This window comes from Mercenaria mercenaria, chromosome 9 (assembly GCF_021730395.1).
Source record: "Mercenaria mercenaria strain notata chromosome 9, MADL_Memer_1, whole genome shotgun sequence".
NCBI classification, from domain to species: Eukaryota; Metazoa; Mollusca; class Bivalvia; order Venerida; family Veneridae; genus Mercenaria; species Mercenaria mercenaria.
This window is the reverse complement of record NC_069369.1, coordinates 17,932,567-17,954,432: the sequence shown is the minus strand read 5'-3', so window position 1 is coordinate 17,954,432 and position 21,866 is coordinate 17,932,567. Positions and strand designations below refer to the sequence as shown.

The window sequence follows — 21,866 nt, the reverse complement described above, 5'->3', positions numbered from 1 at the left end:
CAGCTTGCCTCATTTCATTTTTAGAATTAATTTACGCTCATTGTTCCAATATTGTTTAAAGCTGGTTTGTCGTTTACTACATTTCACTTTTTTATCTGTTGAAATCTTATGTCTATATTGCAAAAGAATGAGAGATATGTCTAAAGGTTCAAATATATACGGGTAGGTTATGCACAGGTTATGATTTTTGCAGAACGCTTGTCAGATTGTATTAGTGTTATTGTTCCGTTTTGGAACACAATTAGGACAGAACCAAGATATATAAAGCGAGAGGTATAGTTTCACAGTTCCAAAAGCAAGCTGAAATTATAATTCACACTTTTAAACTGAAGAATACTGACCAGAATATTCTATCCCTTGTTGGTATATCTCTTGTGTAACTAGTTCATTGGGTTCTTTATCTGTAATTTACATATCGTGAATTTTACGTGTGTTAGGGATTCGCTCGGCGGGGTTTGCCCCTTAGAACACATCAAAAGCGAATCATTGTGTAATTTTGTAATTTTGTCTAGGACCGGTCTAGGGCGGGTGCCATACTTTTTATCTATATTTGTTTTGTCTTCGTTACCGATTTGTTTTACTTCGTCTAATTGTTTTATTTTTTTGTTATGCGCACACATGTACATACGCTACTGTTAGAAGACAGACAGACAGACAGACAGTAAGTGCAGTAGCGTTCTGGGAAGTAACAGTCTCATATAATTCTATATTTAGAATGGTCATATGCATCTTGTATGCTTTTTTATTTTTATATGTATCTGTATGCATGTGAATGAGACCCAAATAAAATCAACTGTATTCTCAGAGCGTGGCTATTCTTGTGGGTTCTTTGTCCTAGTTATTTTTGATGAAAGTCTACGCTTATTTTGTTCGATAATCCCAGGGGTGTCCATTTTTCCCTTTATTGTTTTGACTCTAATGTTTCTTATTCAGACTTCGTACAGTCAGAAAGATCAAGGATTAGTAAATGAATACTAAGCTTCATTCGTTGAAAAAGTACCAAATGGCCGATATGTTTACAATAAACAATTCATCGAAAATTTAAAATTCGTAAGCTAACTTACTGTCGTACAGTGTTAAAAAATATTTTCACGCGTTCGTGTGGTGCATTGGTTGGTATGGTCTTGTCAGACTAAGAGAGATGTTCGCTTTAAAATGAATCAGGGAAGTAATTAAATACATAAGAACTTGGAATATATTCTCATTCTTTTTATTTGTGTAACACATCCAACAAAAGCGAATCTGTGAAGATATTCAAATATATATAAGTTCAATATAAAAATCGTATTTTTTCTCATAAAGAGTAAATGATTTGTGAAATATATCTAGTATATATAGAAGAGACAAAACCAAACAAAAATATATAGTTGTTTGCGACGAAATAGAATATTTACATTTCATTATTATTTGCAATATGTTATAGAAAGAAAGAAATGGTATTGCCCGTGCCTCCTTGCATCAACACATACCTGAATATCGATTGTCGATTTTATCTCCTTTGATATTTCATCATCTGAATATTGTAAATGCAGTCACAAATCAAACGTTATAATAAGCAAGTAATATCCATTGTCTGTTCCTTTGTTTTTCCCCCATTTTTTCAGCTAACAAGACAATACCATTCAGAACATTTTACACCAGCACCATCATCTTGTTCTATGGACTTTTACTTTGGTATTCTATATATCCATTGAGTCAATGGCACCTCTTTCTGTACAAGCATGTCTGGACACTGAACATCCATAATCTATCCTTTATTCAAATAGTGCAATATATCTTAACCTGTCTTTCATTAGGCATGTACACATTCTCGAGAACTATCATGACGTATTTCCATGTCATATCACGACATTATCTGCTTCACTATAAAAGATAATTTCAAGTGCTACGATGGTCATAACAGCTGTGCACATCCATTTCACAACCTATCTCTATCTATTCTAGATGGCGTAGCGATGTCATCATCATCTACTGATATATCTTCATTTTCACCTTCACCATCTCCGTCACCTTCATCATCTGATTTTACTCGTTTGTGCTTTGTTCTTCTATTCTGGAACCATACTTTTACCTGAAAATAGAAGAAAAGGACTATTTATACCGACGGAAATAATTTCAATACTTCGGCGACAAGATTTGAAGGTATAATAATTAATATATCAAATCTAATTTGTAAACATACATCATTCAAAAGGAAACTTTGGGACCTAAATCAAAGCAGGGCTATACTTTAGTATATTATCAGCGAACTGTCGTTTACAACGCTAATAAAACAACTTTAGTATATTTTGCTTGATTTTCGATGCTCACAGTATTTACAAACTTCTTTACACAGATTATTTGTCTCTTCTTTCTTTTCTGAGACGTTTCGATTTACTTTAAAGAATGCGATCGAAGGCCTTTAGTACATCTAAATATGCACCGAAAGGCTCTCCTACACATTTCTTTCTCAGTGGAAAAATAAATCATAATAGTATGGTATGTTCCATTTATAAATCATATTCAAATTTGTTTTAATCCCTCATTTACAAATTAATTTAGATGTATTTAAGTCACTGATTGCCTGAATCCCCCTATCAGCTCAGCTCAACACCTGTGGTAAGACAAGTGAATGGGATGCTACAAGACACACACTTTACGTTCGAGACCCCTGCAGTACACAATTGAAAGTAAATCACCGAAGTCTTTTATGGCTCAACATATCATGCAATGACATCTATTAAGCTTTGAAATGAATACCTTTTTGAATAAAATCATTTACGCGATATGAATAAAGACTATCTATATGCATCGTGTCGTTCAATATCACGCTAATCCGTCAAATTTAAATTGAATTGTAAACGAAAACAAAATTTAATACCGATAATAAGGCTTCATTTTTATGGAGATTCTCCTCACTCGGCGAAAAAAATAAATTGTGTGACACGAAATGATGAATAGTTAGCCTTATGATTGAAGGGATTTGTAACATTATGGAGCTAGCACTATTAAGGAGCCCCGTTGGGTGCCTGGGCTTACACTAGAAAGACGACACGGAGTTTACGGGAGCTATTTACAGCAATACCGTACTAGTGTATGCTGTTTTAGTATAATATTTATCAAATCTTTTCCACCATATTAGATGTGGTTAATGGATAGTTTTGAAAAAAGCATCGCAATCTCATACGGAGTTAATACTGACGGCTTATGAATAGCTCTTTCCAAATGACATATGATTGTCAACCCAGGGTTTACAAATTGACCTTAGGTCGCGGATTAGAATAGTATGACAATCGCAACTAAATTTATGATAGAGATAGGCTGCTATAGTAATCATTTTTATATCAATCACGTTTCAAGGAATGAAATAGAGCTAATGCTTTCAAAATTGGGTGGGCAAGAATTTGATATGGTTTCGTGGCCAATGTAGCGATTCATTGGACACTGATGATTCAATTTCCTTCCAGACAGGCGTTTGATTTGAGATGCAACCATTCGAGAGAGAATGTATTTAAGATCATAGTCTGTCATAATGTTACTGTATTGTTTGATTTCAATCCGACATTAAAAACGATTAGATATTTGTTGTCATGGCGAATGTAAGCAATTAGATTTCTAATTGTGTTTATTTTCCGTCGATATTTATTTCAGTTTAGCACAGCGGTGTATAAACGTAGTATTGAGATGTGCGTTGTTTACTTCTTGTTAATAACAATAGTGTATATGTTATGTGTTCCAAATAGTTTTTATTTGAAGTTTTGATCTTTTTACTAGTTAACGTTCATGCACAACGGAATAGTAGCTGGTCCAAAAATTAAGCATCAGTTTTCATGCATTAAGTGATATCCTCCAAGAGAATAATAGTATAGTAAGGAATATTTCTCGTACGTAAAGAATTACAAATTGTGGGCTGCAAGCCTCGTTCTAAGTTCATCACTGGAGCTATACCATTGATGGACACTCATAATTCAGCCATAGATAACTTTTAATAGAAACAATAATTAGCTTGTAATATTTTCGTAAAACGGAAGTCCGAAGTGTAACGCACAAAGAAGACAAATGATATATGTATATCTGAAACGACTGGTTTAACGATCTTGCACATAAGGAGCACAAATATTTGTATTCAGCCAAAATCTTACTTAGGATGCTTGTCAACACCGTATGTAATCGTGTTGTAACGGTCATCAAAAACAAAAAAAAACTACTAAACATATTTGTCAGATTACAAGAAAATTTGAAAAGGTAACTTCTATATGCAGATTCATAAAATACTGAAATGTTTTAATTGTGTAATTGTGTACTTAGGTGTGTATTTCAAAAGTCTTTGCCATTTTGCTTATATGAGCCGCACCACGAGAAAACCAACATAGTGACTTTGCGACCAGCATGGGTCCATACCAGCCTGCGCAGTCTGGTCAGGATCCATGCTGTTCGCTTTCAAGCCTATAGCATTTAGAGAAACCGTTAGCGAACAGCATGGATCCTGACCAGACTGCGCGGATGCGCAGGCTGGTCTGGATCCATGCTGGTCGCATAGCCACTATGTTGGTTTTCTCATGGCGCGGTTCATATATTAAAACGAAGACATATCAAAGCATTTGTACTCTTAAGTAATAAATTGTTTAAATACCAACGAATCAGAATCTAAGATGACATATTCAATATTAAGATAATTTTCTATCCAGTCTAATTGGATCATTTCGCTCAACTATTGTCAATTCAACATTAAATAAAATGTTAAAATTACAATTACAAATTATCAGAATATGATATATTATTTATTCAACAATGCGAAATTTCTTATTTAACATTGCATAACTGGCCTCCCACAGATTTCATAAAAGGTAAACAGTCATCTGTGCCTAATTCATTTAAATCGTGAATAAAATAGGAAACGTAAGTGTCAGAACTACGACATTTTATGGTATTATCGTATGAATACCGACTGTATCTTATATAACCAGGTAAGTCAGATCAGTAATGTCCAAGATGCCGTTTCATAAATTCATATTATATTGTATCATAAAAATCAGTATTACGTATTAACTGATTCTCAAATGTGATACGGAGCAAATTGTGTGTTTCAGAGAACACAATAATAGAACTAAAATAATAGTAATTAAGTAATTTTCCATGACATGTGTATAAATGCTTATGGTGTTATTCATATATTATATAGGAGATATGATGGACATTTCTCAAGAGATAATTTTGTTATTCGAGGACAAAAGATCATTATATGTTGTGAAGTTTGAGAGCTGTAATGAGTATTTGTTTTATTTAATATTTTAGATAAATCTTACATTTTGAGATCTTGTTTTCTTAAAAGGTTCAATAAAAAGTGTAGCTATTCATCAGTGAATACTTATTCATTACTTCGTGTAAAATTTCCTTTGTGCTGATGGAAAATACAGCCAAACATGTTCTGAATAATGGCAAATACTTTTGCAATTTTTACATATGTAAAATGTTATTGAAGCATACCTGTATATATTATATGTAAATAATCATTCATATAGAACATTCATTTACATAACATTTACATAATTACTGTCTAACAACATAACGATTTGAAATTCATTTATGAAGTAACATTAACACGACAGCAGTCCAATAGAAGAAACCATATTTAAAGAACGCAGTCACCTATACAGCACTCTATACAAAAATTTATACACGTGCATACAGAATATGTACACATACACACAAATAAAAGATGAATGAAATAGTGAAAATACAAAGATGTAACAATCTGGCACAAACATACAAAAAGGAACACAGCAGAGCATTGCCGTGGCACAAACATATAAAAAAGAAGGAACACGGCAGGGCACCGCCGTGGCACAAACATACAAAAAAGAAGGAACACGGCAGGGCACCGCCACGGCACAAACATAAAAAAAAGAAGGAACACGACAGGGCACCGCCACGGCACAAACATACAAAAAAGAAGGAACACGACAGGGCGCCGCCACGGCACAAACATACAAAAAAGAAGGAACACGACAGGGCACCGCCACGGCACAAACATACAAAAAAAGAAGGAACACGACAGGGCACCGCCACGGCACAAACATACAAAAAAGAAGGAACACGACAGGGCACCTCCACGGCACAAACATACAAAAAAGAAGGAACACAGCAGGGCACCACCGTGTCACAAACATACAAAAAAGAAGAAACACAGCAGGGCACCGCCGTGGCACAAACATACAAAAAAGAAGGAACACAGCAGGGCACCGCCGTGGCACAAACATACAAAAAAGAAGGAACACGGCAGGGCACCGCCGTGGCACAAACATACAAAAAAGAAGGAACACAGCAGGGCACCGCCGTGGCTAACCACTGCTGGCACTACTTGGGAGAATTACGTGTTCAATTTGCACCAAACCTCACTCTCAGACTTAACATCAATTTTGCAAATTATTATAGTAATTAATATGTTAATGCCAATTTATTTAACTTAATTGTAACGTAAGTTTAAAACTGGTTGCTTTACAGCTTTTCCTTAAGCAACGCGTGTCTATTTATCTTTGGAGGGGGTCAAACCAGGCACATCCGAATTAAGATCATTTTCAACTACCAGTGCTACCCTACTATATATTTTGGATAGTATTACAACGTACCTGTGCAATTTGCACAACTTCGTGCACAACAAATCTTGGCCTTAAAACATTTATATCAATAAAAAGAGACAAGTTGCCAAAATGGTAATTATATGAATAATTTGTTATATTGTCGTAAGGAGATAGGAGCTGTCAGTCGGGTGTTCGTGTCACTGATTTATCAGTTTAAATTTAATTATGCTCATTTAAATCAATTAGCGCGTGTTTCAAAATTGAAAATCTTTGTTTAGAACAAAAACAGTTGTAGTTCGAATTTCAATAACGACTTGCGTGAAGGATTGCATTCTATACCTTACATGCTTGAAAGCCTAATTTGGACAAGGTTTGGTAATTTTCTTTACATAAATTCATACTAGGTTCGTATACCTAATCACACTGCATTTACAAAACACACAGATTTCTTCCGCGAGAAAGAACTCTTAACTATCCGAAACAATGCAAAGGAATAATTCCTAATTTAATTGTCTTCATGCGTATAACGCTTTGCAAAAACATGCCACCCCGGCGATGACCCCGTAGATTTCAGAACGGACAAAACACCCCTTATCAGTTGTCACCTTGCGATCATAATCTGGGCGTCTGTACAACATCGCATATCATTTGTTCTGCAATATGCTTCCGCACAATTAAATAGTTCCAAACATGGCCGCGGTATCGGAGGAATCTTTGACAGTAGACAGTTGATCTTCGCTTAATTACCCGCAGATGATATCTAAATACCCAGCTCGGATTTAACGTAGGTAATAAATTAAACAATTTTAGAACACACAAACTGCGAACATAATACTGAAATAACTCAGTTGTGTTGGCTGTCCCAACAATTCAATATAAAATGTCATCATAAGGGACCCTCAGTGCAGTATAAAGCATATTTTGCTTATACCGTCTTGATTGGCCAGTAAAACGCAAAGTTCTATTAATTTCTCCATTTTGATATTTTGATGAGAAAACGAAGAGAGTGAACGAGTAAACCATAAAATGACATACCCGGGAGCTTTTAACCGATATTAATATTCCGGAAATAAAAATGCAGCAGTTGAACGCTCTTCAACGTTCCCAGCTTTTTTACCGTCCGAAAGTACCTTATTGGATTTACTTTTTTAGCTAAAGCCTTCATCAAAGAACCTATTAAATTGGAATTACGCAATATTAATGCTGCTATCGAACATTTAATCCGGTTAATAAAACATCAGTCTATTTTCCATACTGCACTAGAATTTTCTGACAGCTTTATTAAAAGAATTAGCAGGACAAGTGCAGATAAACCGCCTAAATTAGTATATCATTAACACTCATTTCTCTTTTAATTAAATTCAATGGATGCGACTGATATGCGCGGTTAAAAGACAGCTCACTGAAGCCACTTTAGCCGCATGACAAAGACTGCCGTTGGTCTGAAACATTCATCCTGCCGTGAATGTCATTAAAAGGATTATTTCTTGTTCGAATGTCGCGAAATATAGTTAAGATATTAATACGCGGGATGATTACAAGTGATTCGCTAGAAATTAGTCCCATGAGTTTTACAGATTCTGTGAATGTATCTTTACGGTACGCTCGTATGCTTTTCAAAGAGAGCTAATCTCTTTATTATCGACTGAAAAATTAAAGTTGTGCAATTGTTAGATAGAATATTGAGCAAATAGCTTTGAAATTCCATTCAGTGTCTGTGACTTTCTGCACAGTTCCTCCAGTTGTTTAATTAAACGTTAGATTGTTTTGTTAACTGATGCCATAAGTGACGATAATTGATTCTTAATTGAAGTGAAGAATTTGATTAACGCATAGTATGAGAGAGAATAGTTTGAGCATTAGAGTCGCCCTGGATAACCCCGGTACACGGTGTCACGGTATTGCGCACACCGGAACTGAGGTATCTTCTCTCGGTTTCATTGCTTTTAAAATGTTATAAACTCATTTAAATCTTTTAGCTTGAAATCTGAGATCAATTGGAACCAATTGCGTATGACGAATGTAACTATGCGTTGTAACATCATATCGTGTCAATATATTTTCATTTTAAGTTTCCAGAACATTTCTCCTATCGAATAAGTCTGTGAGAATACGCTACCTTGACAAATCATTTGGAACAGAAATTTGAAACGGTTGAAAACAAGAAAAGTGCTGTGTGCCAAAACATTTTCTTTAAATGTGTTACAAAAGCTACGGAAAATAAAAAAAGTAATGACACTAATATAGGGTAACCAATTCAATTTCCGTCCTGTTGGCAGCATAAAATTTTCATTTGGTGAGACACGGAGATAGTTGCCTTGTTACTATGTGAGAACATGTTGTGCAAACTCTGCGCCGACTCCGTGAAAATTGAGACCTGAATAATGTTCGTTAATGACAGGAAATTGGAAGGATTTTTACCATAATTCCAATCGAAGTCTGGGATTAAGTATCCTCTCTATTCTTGCTAATTGTTTACATGGGAAAATAACACGGCTTTCAGATTTAAAACGCATTATGTGGCATCCATTTTGACAGTCGGTGATTCCGTGATAATTTTGAAAACTGTTTACTAATGTGCCATAATATTGTTGATTCCATCGGGTCGCTGTCTAAAGCCTCTATAGAAATGCGAGCCAATATAAATTGATTAAACCATATTATCATCAACACTTAATTGTAAATTACAGTAAAGAGTTCTTTTTTTTTTCGTGGCATGAGATGAGCATTTACAGAAACCATAGAATTAATTGCATAAACGGTCGTGTTAATAGCTAATCTGTATTGTAGTAGAAATTAATCAATTCCAGTAATCTTACCAATATTCAAAAGGAGCTTCTCTATTTAATAGTTTGTCTTTTATCTATTTTACCAATGATAGTTAAAATCTTGTCATCGTGGCATTTCAATAACGCTATGATGCAGCAGAATTTTGATGTTTGGTCAAAGTTCACGCTATTTACACTTTCTTTGGGGCTAACCAGTGGAGATGGTTGTGATTACTACTTAAATACGCAATTTTCGCAATTCTAATATAAATTTATTAAACGGTCTATTGTAGACTGAAGTTTTTTTAAATTTTTGTTCATTTTTTTTTTATTATAAATTGATGTGTGCGATACAAAGATCGCGCAATGACTTCTAAATTGGTGGGTTTTTGCACATTCGGAATTAATTTGTCATGTATGCTTGATTATGTAAAATATCTATAATGGATATCAAGTATGAAAATCGAGAAATGAAAACCTAATCATACATGAATTCTGTTAAATAATTATATTTACTGTCTCCAACTATTGTTACACTAAAATTAGGCGTAAAGCACGCAGTATTCAAAGTTGTTGTTTTTTTAATGTCAAGGCCACAGTCTGGTAAATAAACACAGCTGGTTTGAAACGGCACCAACAGCAGAGATTCACAATTTCATTTTTAATACAAATTTGTTTTGAGGGATGTTATCCCCATTAGAAACTGGTACCTTTTTTCAGATTAGAAACGTCTTTAAAATTATAAATTCCCCTGAAAATTCAGTGATTTTAACATTGTTCTTATGTTAATTCTGTCTTCTGGGACAACTTCTAGGTATTTATTTTAACTTTATTTCTGTAAAACAATTTCTCTGCTTTTTCTTCAACTATAACGAAAGAAATTAATTAATATATTTTACATATTAAGCTCAAAAAGCATTAGAAATTAACCCTTTTAAAAGTAAACAATTCAGCAGTGTGTAAAACTGTTGTATGCTACACTGCAAAGAGCTCAAACACTAGAAACTGTAGTGGAAGGATAGTTATAATTGGGATGGAGTGGAAAAAGAGGCGGGATGTTTAGGTGGAGTGGGAAAAGCAAGGAAGAATATTCGAGATGAAAAGCCACGTTCCAAAAATGCAATCTCCCTAGACGATGAACCATAGCTGTCTAAGCATGAACACATGCAAGACCAACACACGCACACACTCGCGCGCATACATACACATAGGCAAAGCAAAACAAACAGACAAGAAAGGGCCACATATGGATCTTCATGTAGATTTTATTATCTGAGTAGGGCAAAGTTACCAGTTGGGGGCTCAAACCGGGCCTACCATATGGTCGTTACTTTAACTCACTCATAGTAAATACAGATCAACTTATTGTCAGGCATTCCTCTTTTGAAAAAAAAAGAGTTATCAGAACTTTCCTGTATATGCGTCAAAACTGTTGTTTATTTCGAAAATAAGATATTCCTACACTTTTTCATGAATCAGTATATGTAAGAAATGCCAAAGAGCGTCAAAAATTGAGCTCTATCTTATTGCGGCGACACTCACAGTAAAGTAATGTCTGCCATAAAAATATCTTTGCAGACTTTGATGAATAGCTTTAAATTCATCGTTTGATTAGATATTTTAGTAATATAAGGTATTTTACAGAGAGAGAGGGAGAGAGGCAAAATGCAGGTAATAACGTGCTAAGTGTGACTGCAGCGAGGCATTTAGGAGACCATTAGATAGCTACAGTCAAGAAAATAAGCGAATCAAATATTATTCATGTGCTTACACAACGGGTTTAAAATATTTTCAGGAAAATAAGAAATATCTGGTCTTAGCTGCCATCAACAATAAAACCATATTGCCTTCAAATGTTTTGTAGTAAGTTGAGTTTACCTGTGTCTCTGTGAGGCTAAGTTTTGAGGCCAGCTCCTTTCTCTCTTGACCAACAACATAATGGTTCTTCTCGAAGGCATGTTCCAGCTTTAGAAGCTGGGATGGTGAGAAAGCGGTCCGAATGCGTTTCGGCTTCCGGTATGGGTGAAAGAAGAGACCAGCTTCCGGATGGCCTGAAATAAGACAACACTATTATTCATATACGACATAAATAAATAAAAGGCCCAAAAATACAAATGAGGCATTTTTGACCAAAAGGACGGGACCACAATTTATGACGTCAGTCTGCAAGAATGTGTGCTTCTTCCAAAACATCGGGCATCGCAGTAAACAATAGAATACATGAAAATATCCACCAAATGGGGATCACTTGAAACAAATAAATGTTAAATGTTTTTATTCTTTTAACAAATCTGCATTTTAACAGAACAGCTTATGAGACTTTAAATTCTTATTTAAATGTGTCCAAGTTGCGTGTGTTCCTCCATTCGTTTCTTCGTTTAGCTTATGTTATATATTTACTTGTGGAGCAAAAAATATTTCCAGCTGTACAAAATACAAAACAGAATGGTAAAATAAACTTTTTTTATCGCCTAGTATTACTACTTCTATTCTGTTTTTCAATTAACGCAGCCATTAAAACACAATACTGAAATAATAGCCTGAACGCCTAATTTCCAGTGTTTTAAAGCCATGTCTGGATAAGGTTACAAAATCCACAGACCGACTGTCCGTGTCGATTGAAATATTGATGTTTGAAGGCGATAGTTGCGAAATGTATATATGTTATGGATAATTAACATTCAATTAAGACAAATATGCGTTAGAGAGTTAAAACGAAACCGGTAATTAGTGATTTGATAATGATCAATCTATTCAAAGTTAGGAGTCAGAAAATGATTTCTGTAAATGGGAGAATGAATGGAGAAAGGTGAGGCCCGTCATGCTGCGTTCAAAATGAGAATCAACACAAATTAATAAAATAATTTCTATCGCTAAATCCTACATATGACTTAAAATGAAATGTGTCTCAAGCCAAGCACACGCGTTTCTATGAAATATCTACACCCAATGATGCAAATGTCGTTATAACCTTTATCTTTATAAAAGCACTAGTTCTTGGAGAAAACAGTACTAATTTTACAATTGTTTTAAACGTTTCTAATATCAATGTCCATATGACAGTGCGCATTATTGTTTAACGTCATAACTAGTATACATGTATTTGCTTGTCATTTTTACATGAGTTCATACAGAATGTCAACTTTATCTTGATGGTATAACCCCATGCATGTCCTCCCAGTCCTAATCAAGGTGGTCTTACCGACAAAACAATTAGGCAATGTGGAAATTGAATTCTATGACCCATTCAGCCTTATCTCAGATCTCATTTCTTCATATACCAAGCTTTTGTTATAATTACTGCTAATTTTACGCGGCCTTTAGCTCAACTGAAGATTGAGACGAGAGATTACCTTGGCATAACACGAAAATTGCCGGCTCCGTCTTTCATATGCTTCATGTTTTGATGGCCGTGTGAACGAAATCTAGATGACATGCTATTCAAATATGATAATATAATGTACAGTGGGCCTTGTTCTCTTCATTCTTATGTCCGTACATTATAAACATTTCTGTGGTTTTCCAGCAATTCGACCTTTTGCCTTGTAAACATTTGACAGTTGCCGTAAATTAGCAATAAAGCAACAAATTGCTGCTTACATTACTTTTCGACACATTTTAAAGACGTTTTATAAACAGTTCTCTTCCGCTTTAAAATAAATAATGTGAAAAACTAATCAAAGCAACAAATTTTTGGTGCCTTTTTCTGCCTCTTTGGACATTTATTCATCAGCATTACTAAAAAATTGGTAAGTGCATCGCTTTTCAGGAACTTCCTATATTACAAGGTCCGCTTATTACAAGGTCAGCGTATGATTACGTTGCTAATAAAGACAATAATATATGGTAATCATTTTATTACACAAACTACCGTGTTATAGTTTGTCAAATATGTCTATAAAACAAAGAGTTTGCAAAACTAGACTTCAAACAAAACTCGTCTGAAAATGTATCATAAGATTGTGTGGTTTGTAAAACGCATGGTTTTGTAATTTTCAATATTATTTATTTATTAGGCACTGATATTATCACGCATTAAGGATATTATTATGCAATGCATTGTAAACCTTCTCCGCACATTAACTTCAGTTGCATATAGATTTTTTGATGTACACTGTCTTGCCATATATCATGTATTGTATATCCTCATGGGCCATTTGGCCTAATGGAATATTGAAAATAAACTATCAAACTATCAAACTATTACCATCTACATATTTTACGTTGTTCTTGCATTGATTCCACGCCGTAAAACCCAAGTATTTTAAATTTCAGTAATACATACATGCAAACATTAACTTCGCACTAAAATCATTGACATAAAAAGTAGTCAATTACTTCAAAAATTTGAAAAGAACAAACAAATTCACTATTGCAGACATTAATTTTGTTTTATTTTCCCTTTGCGCATTTTCGTGAAATTTCTTTTTTTTCCAGTTTGACAGTGATTCATGTTTCAGGGTATATCAGATCTTATTTCCAATCCGAGTGATAGCATATATTATCAAATCACTATAAGAACACCTACAGTGTACCTGTGTAAAGTTTTTAATGTGTTTTTAATTGAGCTCTTGATTAATGTGTTGCTGAAGCCTGATACATATAGGTGTCTATCAGTGACTACGTTAAAGACATAGATTACTAATTACTTGTAATATACGAACTTTTGTCGTGATAAGATTGTTCAACATTGTTACTTTGATATTTAATGTGGGTTATAATATCTCTTAAAAGTTGTCTGTTGATGTAGAATTACACACCGGACTTTGCATCAAAATGTATTATTTTTGCTTGTCGTCTGCTTACGTCGTAAACGCCATGATTGACTCTTTGTCGCAGCCTGCTCGGAATCGGCAGGTACTTTCACATATATGCCGAATTTGGTACACACCGGACTTTGCATCAAAATGTATTATTTTTGCTTGTCGTCTGCTTACGTCGTAAACGCCATGATTGACTCTTTGTCGCAGCCTGCTCGGAATCGGCAGGTACTTTCACATATATGCCGAATTTGGATCCAAATTTCTTCGGGTGAAAATGTGTCTAGGTGAAAGTGTACAGAAAAACGTGTGAAATGACCTTCATATTCAGTGATTCTGTTTTAGGAAGCGAAAACTTGGAGATGGGCATATGTTGTTACTGTTCTCTATTGCCAAAATGATTCATGTCTATAGAAGTGAAAACTTTCACATTGCTTTTCTCACGCCTGAATTTCACAACAGTCATAATTTAGACATCGCTAATAATCACAGTGTCAGTTTTATGAGGCATGATGTTAATTTATTGCATTCAATACTTTGTGGTCAGTGGCGAAAATGGCCACTGGTCACTCTGTAAATAACCCCTTGTTAAGACCACTTGCTTTCCCTTTGGACCGGTCATTCATTAGTAGTTAAAACGGCAACGTAAACGTTTGTCCACTTTTTCCGACAGTGTCCTCCTTGAAGGAATTAGTGTGATCTATGGGCTGACCCAAACACTGGTCAACTTTAATGTAATGACCAGCGGTCAAATATTTTGTGTAAAACCTTTCATTACAGCGGGTATGGCTATAATATTGATGTTCTCTTTAACAACTTTATATTCAATTTTGTTGTTAATTGCAGATTAGACCCAGTTGCAAGGCGTCTTTAAAAGGCCATAATCCTTCTCCTTGAACAATTCCTTGCGAGACTTCAAAACGTCGAGGATAAATAAGCCTGACAGGTACCTGTAACGTATTGCATCCAGGGTCACCATTACAGGGTTTTCAGGGGATCCTACTGGGCCGGGTGATCATTAAGGGCCCATTAAGTGTCATCATAATTGTTTGTAAACTACTCAGTGGTTTGTAGTTGGTGGTAATTAGCCCGAGGTGACCAGAAGAAGTGGACATTGCGGTCAGCGGGTAGTCACAAGTAAATGTGAGAAAATCCATCAGCATAGTGTTACTGTAACTTACTTGTAAGGAGATTTAAACCGCAACAATGCTGTAGACAAAAATTCAGTTCATATTTTTCAAATGTCTTGCTAGTTCTAATACAAGAAGGCAGAGTAAGTTGATTGAACATTTTGCAGTAATAGTAAAAAAAATCTTAGCTTCAGTTTTTTTCTGTAATTTGTAATACTTGTAGTTGCAAGTAAAATACATAATGCTACGCCTTTTTGTTTATCGGTAAGAGGGTGGTATATTTGTTTTTATTGTTGTTTTATTATTTTGTTTTCATTGATCGTGTTTTATGGAGGATTTAAGTTAAATCATATAAAATCATTTAGGACAAATGCACGCATATTTAGGCTTTTTAATATGTGTGGCGCAAAGTTTTACTTTGATTCGAAAAATATCACAAACAGAAAACCGAACCGCTACGAAAAATCACTTACATTAAGCGTTTAGTAAATAAAGTTCTTTAATGTATGGTTAATATATTTGCATTTCGTTAAATCTATATGCATTTCTGGTTAAGGAAATATGCTTTAGGGGGCTAATTAATTTACTTTTAATGCTTAGTGAATTATTGTAGTGAAATATATTGAACCGGGAAGCCATTTTAAACCAGCATGCGTCAATAATCGAAAGCAAATCGTCAATTAATACGAACTAATGGGCAACAATATCATTTACAGTGTATACATAGGATTCCTACCATAAGAACAACTCAAACGCACTTCTGGGGTCAAGTATGGTGATTTGTACAGACATCAAAGACAAAATTAAAATCAAAATACAAATGCATGTTGTTTGCACGAAGGTTTATAGGGTGCTTGATTTGTGTGAAAGAAAAAATTGAGAAGACAAAATTAAAACCAGCCAGGGGAAGAGATTATACCACACACGAGTGTAACTGTTTTAGAAGACTGAAAATTTCACCCAGAGCTATAATGTAGAGTTTAGAACTCTATAGAACAGATGCATAAATGAACTTCAATACCAGCATCAGAACTATTTTATTTCAAATATACTGTCCCGTTTCGTTTGCGATTACAGTTATTGTATGTCCATCTATTTTTGCAATAACGTCCTTTTCAGTGTCATTTCAGTGATATTATACAAACTTAAATCTTCTCTACCAATACTTGACAACTTCGCTACATAAAGCACAGGAAGAGTTTCTGGTTTTCAAATTGGAGTATTTGGTTAAGATGTAAAGGAAGACTTTTTACTAAACGGATGCAAATTTGACATTAGTATTCTGTATGGGGTACCGATTACTACTTATTCACTATTTTGTAATATATCATTGATTTAGTTAGTGACATCCTAAATTCATTCTTTGCTATCATTAAATGTATTTTTTATTAAATGTATTTTGTGATATTTTAGAATATAGTGTATTTAATGATATCATAATTATAGTTTAGGATATCAATATAAATATTTAGTGATATTATTAAATGATCTGAAGATATCATAAAATGATTTAAGGATCCATAGAATAAAACATGCATGGAATATCCCCTAATTCGATGATTTTTTTTTCATTTCTTTAATTCGATTTGATCATATTCTAAATTCATTTCATGATATCAATAAATCATTTGGGGATATCTCAAAATATGTGTGATTTTATATCTTAAATTCGATTTATGGACATATTAATTGTATACAATAGCATAATTGATTTTACTTATTTTAATGGTATCATTAAATCGATTTCAAGATATGAAAACAGTCTTTATTTTTTGGATATTAATAATTCATTTCATGTTATCTTAAAATCGAATTTAACTGTCTAAAATATCAAAGAATAGATTTAGTGACATCGCTATATTTCATTCATTTTGTGATATCAAATATTTATTTATGGATATCATAAAACGGAATTGTAAAAGTTATCATCAAACTGAATTTAGGATAACAAAAATATAAAACTGATTTTAAGATATCAAATAATCATTTTACAGATATCTATAATCTAAATGCATTTAATGGTATCAAAAAATATTTAATGGTGTCATAAATTGAATTAATGACATCCATCGAGTTTGTGATATCTATAGATGAATTTAGGATGGATATCCCACACTTCTATGCTAACTTTTAAATTCTAAAGGTTTACTGATACATTCAAAGTTCAAATTACTAGTATATGGTTTTATACGTTAGTTGCTTTGCTTTTTCCATTAAATATTTATTCAATCCTACTTATCACCGAGTAGTATATTGTCCTCGTTGACTTTCCATAAGAATGTGTCAGTTTCACTGAGTAGTATATTGACTTCGTTGGCTTTCCATAAGAATGTGTCAGAGTCTTTGTAGAGGAAGAAATATTGACGTTTTGCTTAAAATATGCCTTTCTTGGCGTTTATCTTTTTGATTACTGCAAAAGGTAAAATGATTCAGGGTGTCAATATCTACTTAAGTTTTATTCCAATATGAAGGAAAAGCCGACTATTAGATCAAAGAGAAGAGCAGCAGGTGTTACCCAGAAAGAAAAGGAGTATCGTTTTCTATGGAAGTGACAGTTACTAGGTCTGTAAGGATTATACCACAGGGAAAATATGATAGCTAATATGTCGGCTTCTGTGCCGTTTGGGCCTCTTGAACCTTAAGTACATATTTGAGAATAATATGCCTCAAGGTAATTAAACACTTCAAACATTTAAAACCGACCGATGAAAAGAATCTGTTTTGCTTTGATTATTGAATTATATTTCAGACTGATAAATCAAATTAGTAATATTTAAACAGGAAAAACGGCCAAATGGAGCAGTGGTATAAATCTTAGTCCAGAAGCTCGTGGTTGCCCTAAAGTTATGTAGATGTTTCTATATATATACAGTACAGCTGGTACTCGGCAATTTCTCAAAGTCTATAGCTGAATAAAAGGACAGACACGTCACGAATTATAAAATATAATCATTTCATCTGTTTGAAGTTGTGCAAAGAATTTACAATCCATTTGTCTCTTTACAAAACCTACATCTATTGCCTTATGTACATTTGCCTTAATAAATAAATAGTATACCGAAATAGTGTGCACTGTGCATATAAAGCAAATCGATCAGCTATGACACAATCAAAAATCTTATCGCAACATGTACCCAGATAACTTGGAAACAGGGACCACCTGCTTTAAAAGTTGTCTATTTAAACAAATAACTGGCAAAGAAAGAAAATAAAGTAAAACATGCAACTTTCTGGCTCTCTCAAAGATCGCCTTTCTAACAAGCAAGGCATACTTTTTCTGTGAAATCAAAGTTATATAGTAACACCAATAAACAGTGGCACATTAAGCAGTATAATATATATATATATGTGTGTGTTTCGTCAATTAACACTTTCTGTCAATGATATCATACGCAAATAAATAATTATCCCGTATCATAAAAGATGTGTGGAGCTTCCTAATTCCGAATATGAAAAAAGTGCAAAATTTCTTCACTCAATAAGTTTATAAATCAACTTATCAACTTTTCTTATTTTAACAAATCCACTTCGGGCAATATAGTAATGTCTACAACGTTAACAACACAAGTGACTCTGCAGTCAGTTTTTCCCATTTTGGATATTCTCCCGCTGGAAATATACCATGACAAAAGATGTCATGGGAATTTCCTCCCAATTGACGAAACTGATGTCAAGGCAGTTTTTCATTCTATTACTACTACTACTACTACTAAGGTAATAATTAAACCAATAATAACAAAAATAAAAGACTATAAAGTCGGACAAAGAACAAAAGTTTTCATGCTTAAGATCGCAGCCTTATATTTTTGACGATATATTCCCTTTTGAAATTCTAGAAATGTAAAAAACAAAAACCCCAAAACTTGTACAAATGAACAAAATACAGAAATGGCGGACACAATATTTTCATTTTTAAAACGGCTTTGACAATACAAACACATCGGACCAATTTTGAAATACAAGTAATTAAGTATTTTAATATCAATAGTTTATACCAAAACCGGAAACTGTCGTCTTGAATTTCAACATTAAAGTCTATAAATTGTTAAACAACGCTAGTAAATTTACTAAATTAACACTGCTAACATCGAATTTTAGAAACGAAGCTTCAAATATTGAACTTAATAATCTTTTTTTTTTTCTTTTTCAGTGTCCGTTCACCAGACATTTTATCCAAAACAAAAACAACAACAAAAACAAACAAGGTGGGACATTTTGAATCAAGTAAAATAGCAAGTTATTTTTAGGGTAGACAGAAACATCTTTAAATCATTTAATCTTTTTGTTTCTTGAAGAAATATATTTTTCTTTCAAAAAATGACAATGTATTTTGTCAGCAGAAATTTTAACAATTCTTTTTTAAATTGAATTGTCCTAAATGAAGACATGTAGGATATTCCATAGGCCTACCTGTCGTAGCAATTTCCTATCGGCCCTTCTTGCACTCTATACAATGAAAATGTTTTATTGTTCTTTTTATTATTTCACTTCGGAGGAAAAAAGATTGTTTCTCTGAAATTAAACTAAGTGACAAAATTATTAATAAAAGCTCTAATTTGAATATGTTTTTTCTTCTTCATTCAATGCTACGTTTTGCAGATCAACTTTTTGTGGCATATTTGTTTTCAGTTTCCAGATACATAATATATTCTGTAAGTTCTTCTTGCAGCAACAATGCTGACTAAATATTATTGTAAAATTCTTTTCAGCCAAATTTAGGATCGAGTTTGTCATTTTTTTCCTACAAAATATTGTTGTCATGCCATGAAAAGATTATTTAATGAAAACAGACAAACAGAACATTTTTTCTCTGCCTTTTAGGAACTTGACGTTGTCTTCACATTTACTTTTCACATGCCAGCGAGCTAATACACATTTTTTTCTACGTGAAAAAAAAAACTCCCCCACGTCAAAACGTTTCAGGAGATACGATACGATGGAAAATGATTGTAATAGAAAACACCGTCGTGTGTGTTATGTAGCTGATATTGAGCAAACATATGTTGCCACGTAATGAGCTTGTTATTACCACCATTTGTCTGTCAGTCTTTCTTTATATGTTTTGTTTCTGACGAAAGATATATGCTCTTGATAAGCAATTTTCAAACATACATTTTTCAACTGGTACTTAAATATTTCCGGGAGTGTCTCTCTGTGTTTACAAGTTGCTAATCTACATGGATAATCGTGTGAAAATAATCGCGGGGTTAAAGTTCCGACTGGATACATTTTTTTTCTTCAAATATTTGTTGAAATGTTTATATTAACTTATAAATTTACAGAGCTTTACTTTCTCTGATATATTTACATTGCAAACAGCAAAAACTGGTTTCATATAACTGATATATGATACAATAATTTACATTACATAATAAATAATACGAAATATACATACATTTGTACTTCGGTTTTACGAGTGAGAATTCGTAAAGCTGAAAATCGTACGATAAAAAAATCAATACAAACACTCACCGAAAGGATAGCCGAGTAACCCGGGACCGTGCTTGTTGATCATCCACGGAGGGTACATAGACAGGGGATCTCGCCCGGCCATAGCCGCAGCTGCTAAAACACTTGGGTGCGTCGGGAAACCATGCTGCAGAGGACCCCTTGGTCCAATTTGCGGGGGTATACCTCCTATAGCGGCAGCGTTCAGCCCTAGCCCCGGAAAAGCACCTACTTGTTGGTTTCCAAACGCCCATGCTTGGGACTGCAACGCAATCAGATGCTCTGGACTCGGCCTGCCGCCGGAATCACGTAACAACAGTTGCTGCACGTGCGCTGGTAGCGACGGATGCAATGGTGGAATTCGAGATCCGACGGAAAAAATATCTTCATCCGTCGCCGGTGAACGTCCCCTTGGATCATCTCCTTGGTCACTATCTTCCTCCGACGAATTTTTGTCGTGATCATCACGGCTCATTATAGAATCTATAGAAAATCCATGTGTCCGTTTTGGTATCGGCACAACAGGTTTCACTTTCACAGCACTCATTGTAACTTAAATAATGCACGTTTCCTTACGATTTTTTTTCTGAGAAGTCACTTTGATTATCCTACAAACAGTAAATCACAAATATTTACGTTACACTGTGTCCGTGTAATGATTAAATCTGGCAGTCTTCTCTAAAATATGACACATTTGATAGAGCTATACGTGTGCACGTTAAAAAAATCTTTCCTCCGCCAAACTAAATTAAACACTGGCGAATCAAAATGAATTGGTTTCTATTACGGGTGAAGGAAAGAACAAAGCTGAAATGGCATTAAAAAGTGTAAGAATTGACCCGTTGGGATTTTATTGAAAAGACGGTATCGTATGACCAAATCATGAATGAATCAACAGTTGCTCCTATTGGAGGAGGGAACATAAATGAATTGAGAGACTTCCCTAATTGATACCTATGGGCTTCTATTTTGGGGAACAATTGGGGGGAAATTGGGATGTTTAAATAACAATCGGAAAATTCGAGCACTTGTTTTCAATTATGGATGAAATCTGAATAAACAATTGAAGTGAAAATAATGGAAATTGAAAATATTGGACTATCGAACAGTTGGCACGCTTTTGTTTGATTTTGTTTATTAAAGCAGCAATTTGAGTTACATTTGCGCCTTTATGAAAGTATGTGTAAGAGATTAATTTGG

General features: G+C 34.0%; 1 protein-coding gene across 1 annotated transcript; it reads right to left on the bottom strand.

Annotated features, from left to right (window-relative positions):
• Nucleotides 1-1,194: 1,194 nt before the first annotated feature.
• On the bottom strand, nucleotides 1,195-21,554 carry LOC123547779 (homeobox protein EMX2-like). The gene is made up of 3 exons (XM_045335034.2): nucleotides 20,691-21,554; nucleotides 11,207-11,379; nucleotides 1,195-2,071 (listed from the first exon to the last, which is right to left on the bottom strand). Exons 1-3 carry the CDS (start codon nucleotides 21,211-21,213, stop codon nucleotides 1,919-1,921), a joined length of 849 nt encoding a protein of 282 aa, XP_045190969.2. The 5' UTR covers nucleotides 21,214-21,554; the 3' UTR covers nucleotides 1,195-1,918.
• Nucleotides 21,555-21,866: the final 312 nt, after the last annotated feature.